Consider the following 26,348-nt stretch of genomic DNA (forward strand, 5'->3'; position numbering starts at 1 on the left):
ATAAATCAAAATTCTGAAAGGGGGGCACAACTATAAATGCCTTTTTTCATTAATTTTTGCACCTTTATGAATGTATTTGGTCAAAGTATCATCTTTGGATAGCTTAATACTGCACTGAAAAGTATTGAGAAATACATGGGGTTGCAGAAATATTGTTTTATTTGCTGAAGGGTGGGTTAGATCTCCTTTCAAACTCTGAGTTTTAATTATTATTCACTGAATTTGCTGCCTACTCAGTGGAGTTCAGATCTTATTCACAGTGACATTTGTGACTGTAGAGTGGGCAACTTTTCATTTAAACATGTTTGTTTGCAGCTCTCTTTTTATTTTCCTCTTCCTGCTCTGCACACACTGAACACATCAACACGGTATGAAACTTTTGGGGCCAGTGTTCATAACTGTTTTTTTTAAACACCGGCTGAGGGTATCTCTGTGCCCAGATGTTGCCCACATTATTTATTATTCACATGAGCCACGAGTAACCAGTTGATTTTGAAATACCTGTGGCTGTATTATGCATTGATTAATCCCTAGATTTCTTGTGAAAGTGTAAAAATGCCAGTCTTGAGATGATTGAGATGTTGAAGTTAAATGTAATTGACTTGTAACCTTGAGTTTTATTAAAGATATTTGTAGTTTGTTTAATAGTCTGTATGATATTATTGAAGAGGAGCATGGAGACAGAACATAGATACTTTGCTACACATATTGTTACTGTGTAATTAGTGGTGAAAACATTCTTAACATTTTCATTGTCTCTGCCTTTTTGCAGGTCGTTGCCCCTTCATGCACACTGTCTCTATTTTCTCTTAAATTTTCGTGTGCTGTTCTTTCTCCACATAGCTCTACCTGCTTGGCCCTGTTTTTGCCAGGTTTGCTACATCTTAACCAGGAGGCTGTCAAATGGTTTCAGCAAATTTACTTCAGAGCTATGTGTTTTGAGCTATCCTAGACTACACAGGTTAGGCAGGGATTTTACACCGTGTTTGTTCTCTGCCAATGTAGAGCCAACAGTTCAGTGCTGTGTGCATTCCACAGAGCGCTGTCTCCAGGGTTAAAGAGACTGTGCATAATACTTCTGAAAGGGGAAGAATTTTCTGGGCTCTGCTGGGGAAGGTACTGAATTACTAAGCCAGCACCATATCTTGAGCCCCCTTGTCACACACTCCGTGTAGAAAACCTAGCTTTAATTTTGCCTATAGCACAAGTTGATTTATAGCGTAAAATAGTAGGATTTAATGTGCAACATAAGCTTCCTATGAAAAATATAATTACAAAATGCTAAGTTTAGAAAAGCTCATGTATATTTACTGCCTGTCTTCCTGCAGGGGAAGAGTTTCCAAACCTGGCTGCATGGCTGGGAAGCACATGTAGTTATGGAAAGAAGAAGTGCAGACTGTTTAGCACTTGTGTTTATCTTTAATTCAGCTATTTATGACGGATGTCTGAAAAACTCATACTCAGTGATTAGTACGGGTACTGCCATGTACCTGTAGTTTGCATCAGCTGGATGTGCATGGATTTTGTCAGCCCTACCTACATACAACAATTGTTGAGGTCATAACATTGTGCCATTCTTCCTTCCCCTCTGAGACTCTCAAGTGTAAAGGATATAAATTAGATTATTACCTGAAATTAAGCATGTCCTTTCATAGAGATGAAAAATGACAATTCTTTTAATGTCCAGATTCCATGTCCTATTATTTATGTGCAGCCGCATAGAACCTTTTACAGGGTAAAGAATTTGCTACTAACATTCACAAATAAGGAAGTCTTTCCTATAAATGTCTTTGGAGTCCTCCTGAAGAGTAAAAGGGTGGCAATCTCTAATTCTCCTCTATGGCAACTGAAGTAATACTCTAATGTGCCTTTCCAGGAGCATGTTGAAGGAGAAAATTGTGACCGTTGCAAACCAGGTTTCTTCAATCTTCAGCAAAATAATCCTGAAGGCTGTGAGGAATGTTTCTGCTCTGGGAAAACAAACGTCTGCAGACACTCTCCCTTTACCTACAGAACAGTAAGAAAAAATCATACCACACCAGTATACATGTTATTGCTTTGTGTTTTTTGTGTTGTCACTAACCTTTGTCACTAGTTTTTTTCTTACTAGACAGTCATGCATGTTCCTTATTTTATATTTATCTAGAAGAAAATGGTTGCAAGCTTTTTCTCTCTTCTTTGTGAAAAAGTTCTGAAATAGAGCAATTAGAATGGTGAAAAGCACACAAGAAACTATAACAATAAAAAATCAAGCCGTATGCATAAGCACAGTCCTGGAATGTGCATACATAACCACTCCTGAGTTAAATGCACCATATCCATAGGGCAATCTCTTTTACAGGTAATTATTTAACTTCACAAGCTGAAGTAATTAAGAATTTAGAAACACTCAATGTGCAACACACAGCTTAAGTAAGAAAAAGGAATGCCTTGCAGGGGGCATTTTGAATGTACTTCTTTTGTATGCTGCATTCCTAGGAAAGGATATGAGAGAGAGATGAACCTACTATTCTTATTTGTACTGTAGAAAAATGTTTTTAGCCTGCACAGAGACTCTAAACTGTAAATTAGTTTTCAAAGCTCAGACACTGATGTTACTGAAACAGATGCTTGCTACATATTCATGCTTTCAAATTGAGTTTGAGGAAATGTGTTCCAGGTATACTAGATCTTGATTTTGGACATATAGTTATGCTGGAAGTCTGCAAGTAACATCATACATGTCTATTGTTCTCATTTACGTGCCAGCAACTGGGAAATTTTCTATTCCATGGCTGGGCTCATTTGTTGTTCTGCTTGTATCTGGGCTCCAGAAGCCATCTTTGTATGAACAGTGTGCTCTTCTATGGTGATTAATTTCTAGCTATGGGATTTCAGAAATGCAGGTTCTGGTGCTTTCCAACACCAAAAAGGTGTAAAAGTATAAAAAGTAAATTTGGCCTTGTAAGCTGTAAGGTTTTAGGATTGAAAAATATTATAAATTATGCTGCCTACAGCACTCAGAAAATGTATATCCATTTGTCAGCTCATCTTCTGTACAATCTGTGACTGTTATTATTTACTGAAAACTTGCAAAGTATTTTTAAATATTCTTGCACGTATGTTTGAATGATAAAATTTCCTTCTTGCTCTGGACCATGAAGCACAGAATGCAAATACTTGCAGTTATTTCAACCTGAGAAGTGATAACTCCCAGTCATATACAATAATAAATGTTTGTTGTTATTACATTGTATTTTCCTTTGTTCCTACACTGCTATTAAACCTAATCAGTTTTTCTTAAAATGGAAGAATGAGAGGTTGTGACTATTGAAACTATTAATGTCCTGATTTTTATTGAAATGTGGGTCTTATTTGTTTATTAATTTATTTTCCTATCATTTTAGATAGAAGACATGAATGGCTGGTATCTGACTGACTTACCAGGTCTCATCAGAGTTATTCCCATGCAAAAGAGATTTGATGGGCATCAGCAGCTCAGCATCAGCAACATGGCTGCACAAAAAGTACTGCCACAGATTTACTACTGGAGTGCACCCAGTTCTTATTTGGGCAACAAAGTAAGTACAGGTGGTACTTGGCTAAACACTAATTTGATTTGTTGAGAAAAAAGCTAAGGCTTTGAAGTGGGGGTGGCACTGAGGAAGGATAAGATTGGTTAGCTATTTGGCTGGAAAAAAATTGCAAGCAGAAGGGAATCACCTATGTGGAGCATCCTTGTGAGGAAAAAAGTTAGGTCTACAAAATTAACTAAGTGTCTTTAACCTTGAGCCCTCTTTGTTCTTCTGCTGTCAGGTGTTAGAGAAGTCCAGCTAGTTCACAGTATTGATTTTTGAATGAAGTGGCTGGTGTGTGGTTCAGCTTGGCCTGTTCTCTTCCCACCTTGTCCTCTGCTTTGAAAAGCAGTTCCCTCATCTGCTTTTCAGAGATGCAGGTTGTGTATAAGATGTTGTGGGGGTGCATTCCAAAACTTTAATGTTTGTCAGGAAACTTGTATGTGGGGAGCTCTCTGCACTGGAACTCAGAAAATGCTGTTGTTATCTTTGTGACAGTTCTAATAAATCCATTTAAGACTGCATGTATTTAAGCATGTGTGTACATGTGTATTCACTCCCCATAGGCTAGTAGCAAAGCCAAAATACTTCAATGAAAATTCCATTTTTTTCCAGAGAGTCGAATTGAAGACTGAATGAGTCTTAAATGTGAAGAAAGCTTAACAGCTTTCCATTTTCTGTAACTCTGATTATGCTAAAACTTATCAGAAATGCTAGCACTGATGTGTTTGAACACATTTTCCTCTGTAGTCTCTTCAGGCTACTCAACCTCTTATTTATTTATTTATTTATTTATTTTTTTATTTTATTAATTTATTTCTTCCTGTTGGCTTCAAACCAGCATGACAGAAGGTAAGTGAGCACACTGAAACTAAATAGCATCATTCCAAAGAACTGGGCATCCTGTTCATGGCCTATAAATTGTTAAAGAGGACTCTCTTTAACAGTTTGGCTCAGTTGGGCAAGGGGAGTTTCTTCTATAATATTGCATGTCTGGTAAACTTACCCTGAAATAGGAACTGATACTTTTCCTTACAGAATTCCATCTTGCTTCTAGTCAGTGAGTGAAATAATGTAGGAATATGCACGCATTATTTGAATGTGGAAGATATTTTTTTCAGTGTAATTTGGAGGTCCTTTGTGGTTACTGTCAGATATTGCTGTATGAATGAAGCAATTTGCCTTAATAACTGAACCATATAAATTTTTGATACTACAATAACACTGAAAGCACTCAAATTACCACAGTACATCTTAACTGTCATGTTGCATCACGTAAACTATAGTCGTAATGACATGCCTAGGCCAGATGATTTATGCTATGGAAGAGGAAATGGAAATAGAATATTGAGAGTCCTTATTTGTAAACTCAATAAAACATTTCTCTAAATACCTGAAACTGAATAAAACCAAATAGCTGAATCTAGATAAAAGCATCCTTCCTTGAGAATAACTGTTAGCTATAGAATAATTGGTATGTCAAAGCATGCAAACTCTTTAAAAATTTTTGTCTTAAGAAAAAAACCCCCCAAAAAATAGGAAAAAAAATGGAAATCTTTCATCATGATGTATACTTCTCTTGTAGTGTATAAATCTTGTGTCACAGAAAGCTGCCTCTCCTTTGTATTGCTGAAATTATTGCTCTTAAGCAATATTCCCCAAAATAAAGTTGAATAAAGAGGGGTAGTAACCATCCTGCATTTCCTAGTTTTCAAATATAGCTCAAAAACCTTATATAAAATAATTCTTCTAATATGAAGTTGGCATCTTGCACGTATGCCTCCACAATGTTGCCATTTGTGTGCTATCTGCTTGTTTTACACCCATTTCCAGCTGCCTGTTTTGGAGGAAAAAAAACATTACAAATAGGATGCTCCAGTGCAGCCTTCAGCTTTTTCATCTTCACCTAAATCTGGGTGACACCATGCTATGTGATACTGGTGCCTTTGACTGTATCTCAAAGGAGACATTCTAAGTAACAGGAGGCTATAGATAGTAGGGAATTCTTGTTCATGTCAGAGTGGGACAAAAACATGAGCAAATTACTTTAACATTACCATCCCCTTATAGTCTTCTAAATATATATGCTGCTACCAGAACTTAAACTGAACTTATATAAATTCAGGTAATTTTTTAAAAACCCAAATAATATGCATTTGAACTGAAAAACTGAACAATGTTTTTGATGCAGAATACGTTTGGGAGTAATCTGGAGGAATTTAATTTCTAGAAATAATTCTACCTAGTGGATAATTTGAGAGAACAGATTAAAAATGGCTAGTATTAAGGTTTTAGTAGGTATCATAAAGCAGTTTATATTCTTGCCTGCCTACCTTCTCATATCCTACTGAACTAAGGATTGCAAAAATCATGAGGACTTGTGCTGTCTTAGACTTTCTAGTACCTGAAAAATTAATTTTTCTAGAAACTCTAATTACCTTTTAGGTATTTGAAAACCCCATTTTCTTTTAGTTAACAGTTTCTTCAATTGTTTTGAAAATTAATCTCTTAAGTTTCTTTTAAACATGTGTCCACGCTAAAATATTTTATTCATTTGTCTGAAAGTGTTATGAGTTACACAATGGTACCATTTGAACAGAGCACTGAAAAGAAAGTATAAAATAAATTAAAAATTAGATACCCAACTCAACAGGATAATGTGAAAAGCTTATTTCTTTAAAGTCAGTGCTGAGGTTAGGTGAGTGTGGTATTTTGGAAGTCTAACATTATGTATATACTCAACCTCTTTGATGCCTCATCAAAAAGTAATTTGATAATTTCTATGATGAATAGAAGCTCCTTACAATTAGAAAAAAGCAAACACCATATTCAACATATCTAAACATTTGACACCCCTCCCCACCCCTCCATGGCACAGACATCGAGAGGTGGCTGAGGCCACTTGAAATTCCATGAGGAAACTTCCGTCTTTGTGTACATGCTTTATATTTTTTTCTGCAGCTACAAGTTTTATCTTCCTTTCTCTGCCAAGGGCCAGCTTCAATGTGAAGGTGGGGTTTTACCTTGCCTTGTTCAGAGGATTAGAGCCTTTGGACAGAAGTTGCAGGTTAATTCAGTCCTTAGGTGGAGTTCATCTCACAATTCAGATCTCTGGACATTGTTAGGTCTCAACGCACAGCATGTCATACATCCCCTCCCACTCTTGCATCTGACTTTTGAGCAGACACTAATGCTGCCATTACTCAAGCTTCAAACAATGTGATGGAGAGTCCAAACTACTTTTCTCCAAACCACTTCATGCATACTGATAGACATGGGTTGAGACATTTCTTGAATCCAACCCTGTTTTACAGGAATAATTTAAATAAGTTGTACAGCATGATCCCATTCACTGTAAGCAAGGTTAATGTAAGCTGATCCTTCATGAAGTCATAGCATGTTGAAAATTAAAGCAAAAGATGTTTGAATGTTAAGCTTTGTTATCTCTTGGAAAAGTTCTTGGAGAGCATGTTTGTCAACTCTGTAGACCTAAAGCAGCCATATGAGAGATATTGTTCTTTCTCTGACTTCTAGTTAAAACCAAGACAGCAGCTGAAAGTTTTATGTAGAGTTTGTGTGTTCAGAGCAGAGAGGGGACTTTTTGACCCTGTCCCTTCATTTATTTTTCCTGTTAGTTTATAATTAGCTATTTGCTAATAACCTGTTTGCTGACTTCATTAAGTCACTGTTCCTTTGAGTCCAGAAGTGAAGACACTGGAATAAGCCTGTAGTCAATTCATACAAATTTTAAAAATTTGTCAGCATTTTAAAAGTACTTCACTTGTGGAAAACTGGATTGGGATAGAATAAGCCGTTTGTTTTGTGACATATTATCTATTGCAGACTGCCTCAAATACCTCACAGGATTAAGAATTGAATTATAAAATAATCATAAACTAGGTTTTTATGGCTTTTATGTTTATTTCCTTACATTTGTTTTCATTTTTTAGGCAATTCTGGTACAAAAGGTGGAATAATGCAAGTAAATTGCAGTCTATGGCTCCCAGGGGGGAAGGGATGGAGCTGAGACCCAAAACATAAAGAAGCATAAATAATACAATAATCAACTGGAACTGAAATGCTGGGATCAATTGTCCTGAATTATGAATGCCTTAAAGTCCAGGAAGCTTCATCTAGTATTGTCATGGTTTCAGATCTCAAGATTTTCTTGTTCACAGGACATGATGCAGTTAAACAGACTTACAGTTCCTTTACTTTTAGAGCCTGCCTCAAAAAGGAAAGCAGTATAATACTTTTTTGGTATCAATAAATTAAATACAAGTTAAATTGTAGCTGGAAGCTACTATTTTTGCCATCATTTGATTTTGAATTTATTTGGCCTAATGAAAGTAATCTAGCCTACAGAATTCCAACACTCAGCTCTGTCAACTTTAGCCAGCAGACTGATTTTTTTTTAAGCATGTGTCTGTATTGCTTTTATTGTCAGGGAAGCAAAGTAGTGCAGCTTAGGTGGGCTGGTGTGATCTCCATTTGTGCACCTTTGTAAGAAAACCCTCTCTTTCAGCTGGTTATGTGGGCAGTTTAGGCCACCAGTAGAAGATTTTGCTCCCTAATGAATGTGGGCTGTCCAAATTTGAGCAGCTCACCCTTAAGTAACCTAATGGTAGTGCTGAATTATCTGTGGTAAGGCCAGTACTTCGTGATGGATTTGCCTTTTTTATACCCTCTGCACATGGAAGTGTCAGCACCAGATTTGGATGTGTAGCAAAGCACATCTCCGAGCTTGCAACAGTAAATTGGGAACAGAGTAGGGAATATGATCCTCATCCTCAAGTGTAAGGCATAACATAACAAAATCAATTTTGTAGGGATACTTAATGATTCTTAATATATTGTAAGTATGAGCAGGATTAAATTAGTTGGGTTATATGCATGCTATCCATAGCTATAAAAGGAACAGTAATAGGCATTAGCAGTACATAGTATGTAAGAAATGTCCTTCAACACCTCTGAAGTTATTCGCAGTTGCTGCAAATTTCAGATTTTTTTAAATAGTCTACAGCCAACTCATGGCAGAAAATAAAAATGATTCAGTTAAACCTAGATTAAAAATGAATTTTGTGAAGGCAGCTACTTCAGGATCTTTTGTCTTTCTTATTGGAATGCATTCTTCTAAGAAAAAGATGGTTTAGTTTATTAATGTTTTTCATTTCAAAACAAGTGACACTAAACTGATCTAAATAATGCTGTTTTATTTTAAATCACAATCTAAACTGGCCTGACCAAAACCAAGTCACCACAGTCATCAGACTCAGTCAACAGCATTAAGTTGTCTTCAGTTTATAGCAAATGTGCTGTTTGTTTTATTAGCACTTACTTCAGTATAGCTTCTAAAAATTGGGATAATAGGCAGAGTCAGATATGGAAAAGATGAGACAAACAGAGCAGACATCCAAGGGAAGGGCAAAACATTTTAAGGATTTGAACCACATCTGACTGATGCTTTCTCTAAGTTTACTTAATTTGTGTTCCATTATTTGGTTTAGATTCTTTATTTTTCTTGAAATATTCTTTCAGCTTGCCTCCATGAAATGGACAGGGGTAGGTCTCTGCATTCTTTCGCAGCTGTGGCTTGCCAAATTTGGCTTGATCCCCAGTAAAAAGTGCAACAATATTAGTACTGTCTTAGCTGGGGCTCAGCTACCCATGACTGTAAGGAACCACCAAGAGATAAGTAAATTTTGCACACTTTGTTCCTTGTTAATGCTTTTAATGATGCTTGGGTAGCCTGTTGGGACGGTTCAAGTACAGCCATTATGGTGATTACAAAGAAACTAAGGATGCCCAGTAGACTGTTACGGCCTCTTTGCACCTTGGAAATGGGTTGAAACAGGGCTCAGACTCTGCCTAGCTGAGCCCACTGACTGCAGTATTTCATGTATCCCATGTTACATTTAATTTCTTAGTGCTAAAATCATCTTACAGTACCCTAGATAAAAGAGGAAATTTACTGTTGGTGAAATTATTTCATAAATCTCAAGTGTCCTTTGTGTTACCTGCTTACCCAAGTCTGCCTTGAAGACAAGGATTTCAATCAATAGAGGCAGTTGAAAAATGGAGAAACAAGCAGAAAATAAAGCAGTTTCACAAAGGAAGGGAAGTGAATGCTAGAGAGAGAACACTGAGGGGTGATAGGAAATAATGAAGAAGGAAGTAAATTGGGGGAGTATGCTTTCCAGCTTGCAAAGTCTTACTCTTTGATTTCCTTGATCCCAAATACTAAAATAATGACGGATCTGAAAAAGCAGAATAAAAAGAAAAAAGGGCTTTGACTTGGAAAGAAATTATATATCTGGTGATTTGTACTGAGTGCTAATCACCATGCAAAGTTACATGATGATGACTATTCCCAAGCTAGAGATAGCTAAATTGAATAGTGGTTACTTAACAACTGCAAAGAAAAACTGAAATTTATGAAAGGGAGCATACAGAGGGATTTTGCTCTTCTTGTATTTAATTCCTCTTATATACATTCATCTGCTTGCTAAATACTTAATCAGCAAATAAGTGTTTGCTTTGAAAACTATATTTAGAGTTCCTTGCTCATCACAGGGTACCTGTAAGTAAAGTGTTTAATCAAGTTTTACTCACTTAGATTAATCAGAGAGAATTTATAGTCCAAACATCTAGTTCATATTGGGTTACACAAAAGTGTGATGAAGGAATTTATGCCCATCACCAAAAGGGTATACTTGAGAACTACTGAAAAGTTATTCTCAAAATATTGAGAGTCATAAAGAGGTAGTTTTGTGTTTAGTTTCCAGATTTCCCTTTATGAATAAATAAACTGCAATTTCTGTTTGATTTACCAGCCCCCCCTCCAAATTTACTTCAAATTTAGATCATTTGCAAAATCTTGAAATAGAATGTAATTGAAATAGTTGAATTTATATAACTCATTAGTAACACTGCATGATGCCACTGAGCTTTAGTTTTGCAGTTTTGTGTTGTTCAGTTTTGCTTTCCACATCAAAAAGGCAGTATGCAGCAGGGCAGAAATACTGACAATTTCTGATGTGCCTTTTGCACAAACCATTTGTTGTATTTTCAATCTGTGTTATATTGTTTTTGAAGTATGATGTTCTCAGTAGCATTGAACAATCTCAAAATTGTCCTTACATGCAGCTTCTCTACAAGATGGATAAATTCTGTTGTTTCCATTTTACATATAGGAATTACCCTTGCTGTTCTACATCTGTTCTTAGAAACTTGATTGACACACTGCCTTGTGTCATTGAGAAGTTTTAAAACCAAACAGGTGTAGCACAGGTGCCCAAATCCAAGTTAATCAACTATGTACACATACAATTAGGAACTCTGCATGTGTGGATTTATGAAGCTCATATTTTATTGTATGGGTGTTATGGGAATTTTTAATCAATTCACAGTTCTGGGGCACCTAATCCAAGTAACTTGGTTAACAGCATTTTACATCTGTTGTCATTAACAAATGGTTGTCTGTTTGTAAAACAAAATATTGACAGGAGTTGATGATTTTTAAAACACAAAGCAGTGTTACTAACAGAGTACAGAAGATGTAAAGGTGGTATTAATGGTTGAAAATTATACAAATTCAATTAAGACATCATTAAGGAAAGAAAACCCAAAGTGATATTCAAAGTGTATATAAGTAATGCTTTTAAAATTTATTTTGTGTTAGTTTAGGGGAGCAGTTTATCATTATCGGTGTGGTAAACAGCCAAGGAATTGAATAGTGAAATGGTAACTAGAATTGACAAGAAACACAATAGTGATCAGAAGCTTGAATTATTTGCTTAGTTTAAGCTGTGTTTTCATAGAGTCATCATTCTAAGCATATTAATACTGAGTATCACACTTTGATCTAATACCTGAAGAGAGCATGAAGCATCCTTTAAATCATGTAGATCCTGTGTCTCATGAACACTATTCCATGTCTCATCTACCCTGACTGCTCTGAATGGACTCATGCTGTTTTGTTAAATCTCTAGAACGCAAAATGGGATCCATTACTTAACATTCCTAGTAAGTTTGCATACTGTAGAATGATCATTAATAGAATAGAATGATGGCAGAAGAGATTTTATTTTCCAGAGAGAGACCCTAACTTAATACAATAGATTTCTTTAGAAAGTGGGAATTTTAAAAATTCAGGAAGTTTTAGAAGTATGGATTTCCATAACTATAGAATGCACTTGTATTTGTCTTCTTGCACCCAAGTTACAGAAGGGTTAAGACCTCAATATTTAGCATATGGAAGGGATAACCATGTGCTAGAACTACAATGAATTATTAAACCAGGGGTTTTTTGGATGATGGAATATTACCTGCAAAGCACTGCTTGTCTCCTAGAGGCACATCCAGAGCTAACTGAATTGAGCCAATTAGGCTGACTGTCTCTTCAATGTGTTGTGACCTATCAATGGTAATAGCTTATTGTGATGATAAATGAACCTATCTCTCAAACTGAAGCCTGAGTACACACTTCAGCAGTTTCCCTGAATCATAGGGCCATTACCTATCAACTTCAGATTGACAGGAGTGGCAGCAGCAAGAGCAGATGGCATGCATGAGTAGAGACAGATGATTGTTTTACCCAAATGAATGGATTTGGACTTATTTTTGGTGAGGTTGTTTTGTAGTTTTCTTGGGTTTTTTAATGGGCCTGCCTTAACATTCCATATTCTGCTAGAATGTTTCTGGCAATACATGCAGTATCTGTCTCCTGAGATGGCTGGATGAATTTGATTTGCATCTACATACCTTTTCATATTCACAGACACTCTGTGTTGTGATACCAGTTAATCCTTTTATTTTTTATTTTTATTTTTTTGTCTGATTTCAGTGTGATGTATGTTTGGCCCTCTAAGCTCTATCACTGCATTTTCTACAGCTGACTTCCTCAGAAAAATGGTCAAGATAAAAGAACTGTAACATTATCAATATTTTTTATTATTTTATTACAGGTTTTTGAAGCTGTAAGTATCAAACATCATGAAATACTTGATGCTTCTGAATCAATTCCTTGGCTAGTTTAATTCTTTTTAGAGACAGGAAAATTTTTCACAGTGAAGGCACTCATTTTAACAACTTTCTGTGTCAGTTTTCCTCCAGGCTTTTTTTGTTATGTTGAGGGTTTCAAGTGTGTTTTATTAATTAAAAATAACAGTGCCAGAGGTACATTTTTTCAGTTTAGCATCCTGAAAGATGATTTTGGTTAGGACTCAGATTTTAAGATGAAACTGCAGAAGAGAAATGGCTTTATATATTCCTGAACCACATCTCAGTTACCTGTAAGATAGCTCCAGTGTGCTCTGAAGGTGGGACCTGGAGTGAACAGTGCTTTAAATGGAAAGCTTTAGGCTATGCTAATTAGCCAGAAAGTACAGCAGTCCTCCCCGTAGCCATCAATATGTCTCATACCAGAAAGTTTCCTGACATGTGTCCTGGTGAACACACTGCAGCACATATTTGACCATGCAGTTACTAAGGCAAAACTTAACATAATTCTAAGTTTGTTTTGCCATGAGCTATGTAGCTTGTTTGCAGAAATATTAATGGATATAAATAGGGTGAATAGTAATCGGTAGTTTTCCATCAATATTGTATCTTCTGTGCTCCAGAAAAAACGTAACCCACTATTTCATTTACTTTGAAGTTATTTGTAGCTCAGATGATCAAAGTCTGTCATATTAGAGAAGAACTTTTTCTTCTTACATATTTTAAATTGTATCCAACAATACAGAGCTGTACATATATCTAGTAATTGTAAATGTTTGCCAAGTTAAAAAAAACCACCAAAACAAAAAACAGATGGAAAGGTTAAAAAAGTGAAATGAAATAGGAAATAATAGATCAGTACTCTGTTCTGATTAGGTATGGAAAGTAGATTTCCTAACTTAATAAACCTAAGCAGTCTATAGTGATAAAACTGGTGGACCGAAGCTGCATTTTTTAACTTAGAAAGTAGATTAGTAAGAACAGATGCCTGTAAAGCTAATCAAATAAATAGATACATTGTTTGGTCAGCTGTGTCTTATTACTTTAATGTGTGAGCTAATTCTGTTTAGTCTGCTGTGATGAAAAGTTATTTTGAGAAAGAACTTTCTACTGTTTTTTTTTGCCGAGTTTCATCTTCTGTACTATGCAGCTCAGTGATTTTTTCTTCTCTTTCATGGATGATGTCTTAGGTCAGTTAGGTAGATGCACAAAAATTTGTTTTTTTCACTGTTCTGTGTCTTTTGTTTTATATCAAATAGGTGATAAGTGTACCTATACATTTGAATAAATATCACTTTATACATGCATCTCATCTGTTGAACAAAGATATGAATGTGTAACACAAAGGATGAAAGAGAATAAAAATTATATTAAAAACACAGAAAATTAAAGAGAGGAATGATCAGGGGAACTTTTCTGAAGAAGCTCTCTAGCATTCAATGTTAAAGCTAGCTGACAATGGTTCATTAAAATAGTGCTTTGGCTTTTTTTTTGGTTAAACTTTCCCAAATTTTCCATTAGAAACATCACAGAGAGATACTTTGTTTCTGAATTTGGAAAGTGTGATCCTTTTTTGGCCTTGATGGAGTTGTATGAGTAGCTGCAGTGTGCCTTTGAGGAAATGTCACTGCAGTTTTCTTCCTTTGTTTCTGAAAAGACACTTGCAGTAGTAGAAAAATCCTAACATTTGGTAAGAAATTGGAGTTGTTTATCCTGGAGAAAAAGCTCAGAGAACCTTACTATTCCGTATAACTATATTAAAGGAGGATGTAAACAGGTGGCCATGGGTCTTTTCTCCCAGGTAACAAGCCACAGGACAAAGAGCATCAAGCTGTGCCAAAGGAGGTGCAGATAAGATATTTGGAAATATTACTTCACTGAAAGAGTGGAGAACATAGCATTGGAGCAAACTACCCAGGGAAGAGGTGGAATCACCATCCTTTGAAATGTTCAAAAATGTGTAGATGGGGTGATTAGAGACATGGTTTAGAGGTATAGCTGGCAGCATTCCATTGATGAATGATCTTCATCACAGAGGTCTTTTCAAACCTTAATGATTCCAGGATAACTCAAAATCTCTTATTTCCACAATAAATATGAGCCAGTAGATGATTCTATCAGTAAATCACCAGACTCATTACCAGGGCTCCTAGAGCTCCATGAATCAAAACATCATTTTGCCTGCAATATTCAAGGAAAATAAATTATAGATAGAATGAAAAGATTTGAGATAGGCAAAAGAGCTCTCAAAATCTCAGAGTCTCTCTTGACTGTCCTTGCACTGTCTCAAATTTGAATCAAATACAAGTGAATTCACCATTCAAGGGTGGCCTCATTGAACTGTGAAACCTGTTTGAAAGTGTATGACACAACACAGCTCTTAATTCAAGATAGTGAGGTATAATTCAATAGTGAGTTACAAATCTAATGTTTATCTGAAAGTTACAGGCAAAATTGAAATGGTGTAAGAATAAACCTTCCAAACTTTCAATATAAGTTTTTGTGGGGGAAAAAAATGTTACGAGGTTCATAATTTAAAATAATGAAAGCAAGCAACAACTTTTCACCTAATTTGTATGTGTTTATAAATATTATTACTGACTACAGTGTGCTTTCAGTCTGCCATTTCTATATTTGTCTGTCTATTGAGAGTATTATTCTAGGTAAATACGAATAGCTTAGCTTGAGCTGCTTTTCCTGTAAATCATTATTTAGCTTCTTTGTCTACTTTGTTCCCCAGTACTGTGAAGATTTTTTTATATACTTCTTTTCAAGAAGTAAGATAATTCTGGGCAATTATCTGCAGATGTATTGTGCAGAGATATAACTTTATTCTGATCATATTATATGTTCCAAAATGTAATGCACCTTTGACTTCCTCTCAAGATTTCTACGTGATAGTCCTTTCAGGCTGTCTTTTGGTATTTTAATGGCTAAATGCTGCATTTAGAAAATGGTTGTTCTATAGATCTGTTAAATGTTTCATGACAAGCAGCTAAAATAAAAACTTATAATAGATCCATATAAACATATTCCTTTGTTTTCTTCAAAAGATTCCTGGTGTTTTAAACCCAGAAAATCTAATTTAAATTCCTATGTAGGTTTCCTGTATGTATTTTGCATGTTTTATTTTTTATTTCCATTTAAAATTTGCTAATTTGCATCCATTTATGCATTAAAGATATTTAGAACATGTAGTGATATTCTGCACTGCGATACAACAGAAGACCGTATTTTTTAAAAAATAAAAATTTGGGCCAGTTTGAATCTATCCAGAGCTTTTTGAATTGAAGATGACAGATTATTTCCTTAGTAACTTTGTGAAATTTTTCTTGTGTTTGGAGAGAAAACCTTAGTCTAAAGAAATTTTGGTCTGACCTATTGAAGTCCTTCTGACATTTCTACAACTTGAGTTTAGTTTCATATTCAAATATGAAAATCTTCAGAGGGATGAAAACCTACTCTCTCATTCTCTGTTTAGGTACCTGAGATCGTTCTGCAATGCTCAGAACAGCAGCAGAAACTACTGCAAAGTGGCTACAGTCAACTGTGTCTTTGAAAATGAAGTCCCAGATTTCTTGCCTGTTAACTGCATGCTGCTTTTAACATGGGAAAGCCCAGTTTTCATAAATACTACAGCATGTATGCTATTCCTGCAGCATTTCATAAAGCACTGAAAACACTGCGTATTTACTGAAATGTCTTCACTTTTCTTGAAGAATGTGGTGAATTTAAGCTTACAATTCAGGATTTCATTTGCTCTAGGCAGGTAGTGACTACCACTTTAAAATAAGTGGATGTTAATTAATGCTTGAATAAAGCAGATATTATATTGGATAATGTGGACACAAATGCACCTTATTAATGAAAAGATCCATCATAATGAGTATATTGCTGTCTTGCTGAATTATGATGGAATTCTTATGGAAGGATAAATGACATCCATTTTAAAACTAATGGGTATCATTATGGTCAGTGTTGAAACAATGAATACCAAGTGAATGAGTAATAGGAGGGACACTAAAACTAAATTTTATTCATTAATTCAGTCGGTAAATATGTGTAATCAGTACCACAGATTTATGTACACATCCTAGTTATTTGTGCATGTGCTTTGGGCAATCTGGGACCTTCAGAAAAATTTGACCAGAATGGCAAAAACATTCTTATCCACTTCACTAGAAATACATATATATGGTTTATGTAAAATATGGAAAGTAGTAAAAAAGGTAGGCTGAATACTGCCCAAAAGGCCATAAACAGTTTCTTTTCTTCTGTGTACAAAGAATCTTAAATAGAAATCCCAGCAGTATGGCAATAGCAATTAAGCAAACATTCTGTAATTGGTGTGCTTTATTATACTGACTATGAGAACAGAAATGGGAATGCTAAGTGACTTGAGCTACTCTGATGAATACATCTGCTTGGGACACCATTCACCATCCTGTTAGGAGCCATCATAAAACCACCCCATCAGGCAGGGAACTCCAACTACAATTACATGGCATGTTCATTGATCTCGAACTTCCCAAGGTTCTTACAGTTGTCCATAGGGCTGCTTTGGAATTGTAAGCTCTATGAGAGCTTTTCTCTTTATTAATTAATAAGTTAACTTTTTTATTTATTCCTTGTTAGTTTTTGTGTCAGCTCACCACAGGGAAATTCAAATTACTGTAAACTTTAGAGGCAAGTATGTTGTTAAAAAGTGGTCTAAAAATATCACATGAGCCAACTGAGTTCTTTGATTTTAGGGAAAGAGGAAAAGAAAAGGTGGAATTCAGAAGGTGATTGTAAGTAGGAAGAGTGTAAATCCATGCTTACATAAAATCTATTTCTCATTTGGCCAGCTAGCAAGAAAATGAGTAGTTTTAAGTACATGTCATTTTTGTGGGCAATTTTTTGTATTTAAGATTAGTAAGGCAAAAATTCTCCCATTTGCTCTCAAGCAGTATTGGGTATATTTGCATACAGTTGTTATTTTATTACAGATTTTGGATCAGGCTCAATATTAGGTATTCTGTGAATCAATATAAAGTATTCTGCAGTGGCTCTGAGAAACTTTCACCTGCAATACTGAAAGAAATGGAAGCACAATCTGTAGTAAACCATTAAACTGCAAACAGGATTCACCCTGCAGATCTGAAGAAGAGTTTGTACTGAGAGAGAGAAGATCACAGATTCAGGTTTAGAACAAATCTTGCCAAATAGTTGGTTTTTTGTTTTGTTTTTTTTTTTTTTTCCTCAGAGAAAGCAGGTAGATACACATTAATACATTATCTTCTGAGTATGTAGCTATTACATTCATAAGGCACCAAAACATAGGTTTATACTTCCCAATTCTTCACATAGAATCATAAACCATTAGTATTTTTTCTTAGGAAAAGACAAATTTTAAGGATATAACAGTATCTAAACTGCACCAAAGGAAAGTCCAACCAGCCCAGCAGCCTCTTTATGATCACAACGGCCAGTATGTGCCAAGGGAAGAGTGTAAGCTGGTAAGGATATGGTGATACTTCATCACATACTTACCTAAAGTCAAGTCTGCAGCCTGGTTACCTCTGAACTCATGGAGATGTCTTTGGCTATGATGGTCTTTATTCAGCCTAACAGCACATTAAAATTTTTATCACATGATAAATAAATAAAGGAAGGTTTTGTTTGAGACACCAAGTCTGGTTCTGTGTCCTGCCCTTTATAATTGTTATTTGATTTTGAGAGGTCCCTAAGAAATTGTTTGTATGGGAAAATCTAGGAAAATCAAAATTTATCCTGGAAATTCAGATAAGTGGCCTGGAGGCTAAATTACCTTTACTTCATAAAAGAACTGCAGGTGTTTGTCACAGCATCACAGCACAAACTATTGTTGCTTCTCATCCGTCAGGCTATGCTGTAAAATCCTGTTCATTGCATTTGACACTCATCAGAAAAAAGGAAAATATTTTGTGATTATATTTTAGGAAAATCCCTTTAAATGTCTGCTTTTCAGGGATGAGTTATTCACATTGTAATCTGCTAATTTTTTAAAAGAATTATGTTAGCAGTGATTAGAATCTGTATGTCCTTGGTTTTAACATTTTAAGCATTTTTAAACGTATCTTTGATTCAGATTTGTATGTAAATAAATGAAGGAGCAACATATTGTTATCAATCTTTTAATTTATGTGATTGTATCACACTCTCCATTTTTGTACTGGAGTATATCAAAAGCAGTGAGCCCTGGAAAGTAATCTGAGCCAGTACTAAAACAGCTAAATAGGGTTGAAGAACGGGAAGCAATAAATCAGATCAAGTGCAATCATAGGAGGATACAGAAAAAAGAATTAGTGCAACCACTTTTCAAGGCATTTTCTGTTTTCTCTTGAGTGGGCCCATGCAAGAAAAATAGTGGTACAAAAAATGCCTTTCCCAGCTTATAGTGTCTCGATTTTATTGCAGGAATGAGGTCAATACTTCATTCTACAAAACCTGCTTTTTGCTAACCAAGAAAGTGAGTTTTGTGGGACAGCTAATAATAGAAAATGATATGTGATCATGCCCTCATCCTTTATAGTCACCAGCTCCTCAGCTGTGGTGGAGCTGGTGACTAATACCAACCATGCTCCTTTAAAGATGCACCAATTCATGATATTTTGCACACTATCAACATAAATTATGAGGTAGAGATGTACTTCATTTTCTAATGTCTTGTCCTAAAGTTTAAATATCTTTCTCTGGGCCATAGGAATGACAGTGTGTGTCCTCAAAGTGGAATTCTGATTTTTGTTCCAAGCTGCATACCAGTTCAATAGCAACTCTGCGTTGGTGCTGTCTTGTGTATTCTCATAGGCACCACAAGTTGCAGATGGCCAATTTTTGGTTTATGAACGTAGTTCCACTGAGTTAATGTGGCTGTTTCTTGTATAGCAGGATCCAGCATATAAATGTCCAATAATTAATGTAATTTTAAAATGTTGTTAGTCTTATCTTGTTTCACATGTCTGTTAAGTTGCTGATTAAACCTTTTAGGTATTAAAACTCATGAACTTGTAAACAAACCCCTTCATAATAGAAATTACTGCTAGAGTATTTTGACCAGAAATAAAGTCTTTACAAAAACGTTCAAAGGGAATAGTGGAGTTCCAGAAAAAAATATAGTTAAGACTTAGTGAGGCAGGTAAGCAAATAATTGTGCAAAAATATGCGACACAGGTACCACAGCAAGTAACTCACTTCAGAGTTCCTCTTCCTTCCCAAATGTGCACGGCATTAGATTAGAGCTATAAAAACAATCTGACCTGAGAAATTCTCATACTGTAGGGATTCAGGATTAGGTCCTGCTCCAGCAGTCAATTCACTTAATAATGTCTCATGCCTGAAGTTACATTATCCACTTTTCAGTCTTTTATAGGGTCCAGCTAAGCTAGATCAATATCCTGAGGAAATGTGGCTTTCTATTTTAGGATGACATTTTCGTACTTGGCAGGATATTATCTTCATCAACATGTGTACAATATGGTACTAATATATGACTGTTTCTTAGTTTGATAAAAGTCTTGCACAGCTTATTAGGGCTTACAACTATTACTTTAGACAATTTTAAATGCTCTTAAAGTATAATATACTTCCTCATTTTACTGTAAAATGATACTCTATTGAGTCAAGAGCTATAACTATACTGAAATGAGGGCCTAAGCCCTTAATAATAATTTTTGTCATGAATTCCCCATTCCAGTAGGCTTAAACTGAGGTAATAAAATGGTGCTTGGGCCAAAACTCAACATACAAAAGTCTTTGCTCAGCCATATGATGGCACTTGGATTGAAGGAGTTTCAGATACTCAGATGACTGAACATGGAGACAAAAATTTGCAAAGTAGTTTTTGATCTACACTGTCAGTTATTGTTCACATGGCTACTTTCAGGACATGTCTGTTTTATTAATCTAGGAATTGCTCTGTTCTCCAGTTTTGGGGCCTCTGTATTGCCATACTATTGAAACACCATGCTGTTGAATTAAGAGAAACTATTAAAGAGTACTCGAGTAGTGTGCAGTTTTTGGTGCCATAATGTAAGGAGGATGTAAAGCTACTAGAAAGTGTCCAAAGGAGGGCAACAAAGGTGGTGAAGGGCTTTGAGGGAAAGCCATATTAAAACCAGCTGAGGTCACTCAGTTTGGTCAGTCTGGAGAAGAAGAGACTGAGCAAAGACCTCAGTGCAGTCTGCATGCATTTAGGGGAGTGTGCAAAAACTTCGAACCCCATTAATTGTTTGTCAGGATGAGAGTCACTAGAGAAAACTGTTGGAAACAATTTAAACAGTTGTGATATTCTGGCTCACCAGCACTTTATCAAATGAGCTTCCTAAATTGGAAATTCAGAAATCTAGCAAATAATGAGGTCTGTTCTTGTGTGTTAAGTTCACAAGCCAATTTTTGATGACTCCCTGTGTAACTGGAGGAGAGGCAACTTCCTGCAGAGGACAATTCATAGCATTAACTTATGCTCTACATGAATTTAGGGACACCTTCTGCTTTTCCACTGACAGTGGAGGAAGACTGGGAATATCATCCCTAAAACAAAATAAGGTATATAACATTAGATGGGAGTAGGGTCCCTGCAGTTCCCAGTTGAACCTGAAAATACTCACTTTAGGAAAACACTTTAAAATGCCGAAAAAAGCTTGATAAAAGGGACCAAATCCTGTCCCATTCATGAGAAGTGCTCACTTGTAATTTATGTTGGAAATCTGTTTGACACTCTGCACTGGACAGTTTACTATGCAGTTGCACTTTTTTTTTTAACTTTACAATACACAGGAAGCTTAAATACAGGAAGTTTCATTGTCACTATGGTATTAGATTTATGATGGAGGCCTGTACAGACAAGTTAGCTATCCTGTACAATAAATCTCAGATCTCCAATTAAGGAGACAGCTCACAAAAATAATAGCTTGTCATTTTTCTCAATTATGAATGAAACTAATATAGTGTCCTGTGTGTAGCATAACTATAAGGAAACTAAAGTCAATATGATTTGTAAATAATGGTTTACACGTGACAGAAATGTTTATATGTAAGTAATTCAAATGCTTGCATGTGACAGGTTATAAAACATCAGCTTCCCAAACGATAATCTTTAAGTCAAAACACATAATTTGTCTACATTGTTAGAATCAGCTCATGATTGCAAAGGTCATTGTTCCATGCAGTCATGGGGCTGTATAGTGTTCCAGTGGAAAATATAATTGCTATTAATAAATATTTATATATTTTAGCTTTCTGCCTAAGAAGAAGCAACAGGAAACCTCTCAGCAGCAAATGGCCAGTCAGTTATTTGTAGATCCTCAGCAGACAAAAGGGGCCTTTATTAAATAAATACCCTAGCTCTTCTGCTATCAGCTGGGTGTTGTAAATGCTCTGAGATAATTTTTAATAATCTAGGTCAGATATTAATTACCGAATTCCCAGCCTCTGTAGTTTAGACTGCTTCCAGTCCTTGCACCCTGAATATATATAAAAAAAAAAAATCAGTGCAATAATTCACTAACTTTTGTAAAATTTTGCAGTAACTTGATGCTGGTACGCCAATTAAAAATATCTGATGAAAACATTTGTGTAATGGGCAAAAGCAGTATAGAGTCATCTTATCCAAATAAGGAGGTAACTCAGTGAGTTGAGAAGTAGTTTTAATTAAAATGGAAACACATGAGAAGAACCCTGAGTCAAGGTCATCCTGTGCCTAGATAGATTTCCAGGAAAACAATTACTTAACTTCTGTGGGATTTAATTCAAATTAAATGTGCTGAAAGCTGCATAAATATTTGTGCCACCGAGGAGAGTGTGATTGTGGTAGCAGTTCGTGTCCTGATGCATAGTCAATGCTTTCATACCCTCCTTTGAACCTTAGCATAAACTCTATAGTGTCCTGGGGGCCTGGCCTTTCCAAGCAGAAACTAATGTTTTCTCAGAAAACAGCAAATGATAAGGCACTGTAGAGACACCTGGGATTTATGGAAGTAGCCAACTACTGTAGACCCACTTAAATTACCTAGCTCAAATATTTATTCTGCACCTTGATGTTCCCACAGTTGCTTCTTCCTTACTGCAGCTAGATTTTTAATCTGAAAAAAGGGTAGTTGTAATTAGCACTGCAAATAATTCATGTGCATTCATTTTAAGGGTGAGAAGATATAACCACGAATGAGAATGAAGAGCAAGGAGTCTGGAAATAGGGAAATCATTCTCAAGTGTGTCTGGGTGGATAATCCATCTTTCATAGCACCATTAAAAAGCCTGGGAGAAAGGTAGAGGAAATTTATTGGGATCAACTCATAATAAAAACTTTCTGGTCTAGCTGAAATGGAAAACTGAAGGAATTCATTACAGATCAGAGGTTTCATTTGACCCAGAGCAGGTATTTTTTGTCTGGCAGGTATTTATTAAAATAAAGAGAATTAACAGCACATCTGTGTAAGACTAGTAAATTCTGTTTTGTCAGTTTTTGCCTCTGAAATACTTTTTGGATTAAATTGTCGGGCAAACTTCTTCAGATTTTCTGAATAGTTCCAGAACAAACAAAAAAGCATTTTAAAAATGAAATTGCTTCATTATTAAAAATAGAAGACTTCTCAGCTCAACTCCTAAGTAGTTTTGTGGTATCAATGTGCCATTCTTTATGTGCTTCTTTTTCTTCCTTCTTTTGAGGAATAATGGAGACCATAGGGATTTTTTTTTTTTAAAGCCTCTTCTACTCATCTAGTTCTATTGGCATCTTTTCCCTCTTTTCTTTTGCATTCTCACAAATTGAAGTTAGAAGCTCTTTGCTATTGCAAAGGATGCTAAACTCTTCAAGGTCAGAATGGTAAAATGGAACAGTTTTTCTAGGTCTTACATACTTGCAGTTGGACTCCTTTCCATATAAGGCTATGCCAATTAAATATATAGGTATCAATTAAATTTAAAAATTTTTATCTATAGTTTTTGTTGGATTTAGGGATTGGACAAGATTATCTCCAGAGGTTCCTCCCAGGATCAACCATTTTATGATGGTGTACTAATTACAAACCCACAAGAAGTTAAGTACTAATAATTACTTTAAAATTAAAATTATAGAAATTAAATTTCTTTGCAACTTAATTTTTATCACAGAGATCCAGTTGGCTATTTGGAAATCACTCTATTGTAAACTACTGCATTACGCTTTTGTTTTTTAATCTCAGACATTCTTGTTACTCCCTGGTGAAATACAGTGCTGTGACCTTTTCCAGAGATTAAGGATCATACTAGAAATCTTAAATACCAGTACAGTGCCTGTGTTCACAGTAGTTAAATGGGAGTAGATAGATCCACAGGGTCTAAAATACAGTGAGAAACATTATGTGCTATATCTGGCGTATGGACTTAATGGAAATCTAGTTTTTCTTTAAAGACTTGTGGCTGTGTGGCTGACACACTACAAGTTAGGGTTATTTCAGTTGCAGAACCATTCATTTACTGTTCATTTTAATAAATTCAACCAATCAAATTAGTATCTAAGTAAACTGAGTTAACTTGTTAGATGTAAAGCAATGTTAATATGGGTAATATGTGTTAATATGGGTAAGCTATTTTAAAAAAATTAGCTGCGAGTTAAAGTCATTGTAAATCTTTTTGTGATGTATTATGTTTTGATATTTTCTAATTATATTTTTTGTGGTACACCTGTGAAATGCTAGGCAACCTTAGACATCATAGCTTCAATTCAGATTATTGAAATCCAGCTCCCTGCACTGACTTCAGTGAGACTTTAGATATCTTGGAGTTGAAATGGATTTTATTCCTTGCCTTCAGGTATTTTTAAAAAGACTGGATGTTTTCCACAAACTGTAACTAAAAATATCACTGAGACATTTTCGTCTGTTTCTAGTAGGCATATCTTGATGTTTGCACACTTCACATAATAATTTCAAATCATCTGTTCCAGAATGAAAATGAGGTGGTATGGTAGATTAACTGTGGTTAAGGGCAAACTCCCAACAAGTTGGTCATTCTCTCCCTCTTCTCAGCAAGCCAGGGAGAAAATAGGATAAGGAAGCTCATGCATAGAGGTTAAGACAGGGAGATTGCTTACCAATTACTGTCATTGGCAAAAAAGAGTCAGGTTGGGAAAATTAATTTAATTTACTGCCAATTAATATAGTGAGAAATAAAGAAAAAAATATTCATATACTTGTTCTTTGTCCTTTCCTAGGCTCAACTTTAGTCCTTCACTTCTGATTCCTCTATCACTACCAGAGTGCATGAGAGAAAGTCAGAGAGTGTGGTCAGCATGTAACATTTCCACTCTGCCAGCCCTCTCTCACACTTTCCCCCGGCTCTGGCATGTCCTTCAGGAAAAATTCTCTCTAGTTTGCACTGCAGTTCCTGTCAGGAAAGCAGGGATATTTGCTGTGCCATGAAGCACCTCCTCCTTTTCTGACCAAGGTGTTCTCCCTGATGTTTCTCACTATTTTTGTTTCCTCCTCTGTTCGTTCCGTAATACCCCCCCCACCCCCCCCACATATATTTCCACAGAGGTATCATCAGCTTCATGGCTGGGCTGATGGACTGTGGTTGGTCCACTGCAGAGCCAGCTGGACCATGCTGTGCCCTGCTCATGGGAGCCCCTGACCACTTTCCAGAGGGGTCATTCCTGCAATCCGCCTGCTACCAAAATGTCACCACTTATACCCAATAACCTAAAATGCATTGCATTGCATAAAACATTGAAGAACAAAACATAAAGTCAGTATTTTGGTGGAAAATCACTTGGATAATTTTTCATGTGCCTAAAGCCATCAGAACTTGACCTTATCAAAAGATGCAGCTGATGTATTATGCCCACCATGCATAGCAGTGAAAAGATTTCTAATGACCATATTTTGTAAAATTCTTAGTTAAAAATATGTAACAGATTTTGCATCTGAGTGTCAATGGTTTTGTGTGTTGCTCATGATTCCATGACTTCCTCCCAAATACCTGGCATGAATCATTTGGGTGTGAAAGGTACTATGGGATATCACTGTCATCTGCTTAAAAAGAAATATTTTGGTGGCTTTTGGCACAATAATACTAAAGTAACTGATGTTAAATTTGATGTCATTTATCCTGAGGAATATTTAAAGGAAACTATAAACAGGAAATAATTTGAGATTTCAGATTCTCTGCAGAAAGATCTGAAAAGTGTGACTAACTGAGGCTTATTCAGGTTGCAGTCCATATAAACTGAAAGTTTTATGAGAATCGCTTACTGGTGTCTCGAATGCTAAAGGAATCTTAAGTTTTTATTGCAAACTAACTGCAAGATTTACAAAAACCTTTTACCATTTACAATTTTAGTAGTTCTTGGAAGATGTGCTAAGACTAGCCCTGATCATATCTGAATATTTCAAAATACAACTTCTATATATTGCAAACGACAGGCCCTGATGCATATTTCTGAGCACTACTATCTGTATAAAAGTCTTATGCACCTGAAGTTACACTTCACTATGAAAAAACATTTGAAAAAAACCCCAATTCTTAATTTAAGCTAAAATATTTTAGAACCGTGTTCAGAATGCACTGGAATTCCATGTACATTCCACAGGACTGTGAAATTCTACAACCTTCCTGCATATACATAAAAATACACTTTTCCCTATTGATGACTTGTTTAATGGTGTACAAGAAGGTGCACAGAGTTTTATGCACGAAATTGATTGCCAGGGCAGGAATATGACATGACAGGCTGATGTGTGAATGAGTACTGTGTGAGCTCACAGGTTGTATGTTACATGTGCCAAATAGGGGCGGCAT

At 35.7% G+C, this 26,348-nt stretch overlaps 1 protein-coding gene across 1 annotated transcript in view; it reads left to right on the plus strand.

The window, feature by feature from the left end:
• The window catches only part of LAMA2 (laminin subunit alpha 2), a gene marked incomplete at its 5' end in the record, with an annotated part of 255,146 nt that overhangs the window by 57,440 nt on the left and 171,358 nt on the right, over positions 1 to 26,348 (plus strand). The window contains 2 exons of the mRNA XM_062488976.1: positions 1,877 to 2,017; positions 3,387 to 3,560. Of these exons, the coding sequence (XP_062344960.1) occupies positions 1,877 to 2,017; positions 3,387 to 3,560 (315 nt within the window). The remainder of the gene's footprint in view (positions 1 to 1,876; positions 2,018 to 3,386; positions 3,561 to 26,348) is intronic.

This window comes from Cinclus cinclus, chromosome 3 (genome assembly GCF_963662255.1).
Source record: "Cinclus cinclus chromosome 3, bCinCin1.1, whole genome shotgun sequence".
Lineage (NCBI taxonomy): Eukaryota > Metazoa > Chordata > Aves > Passeriformes > Cinclidae > Cinclus > Cinclus cinclus.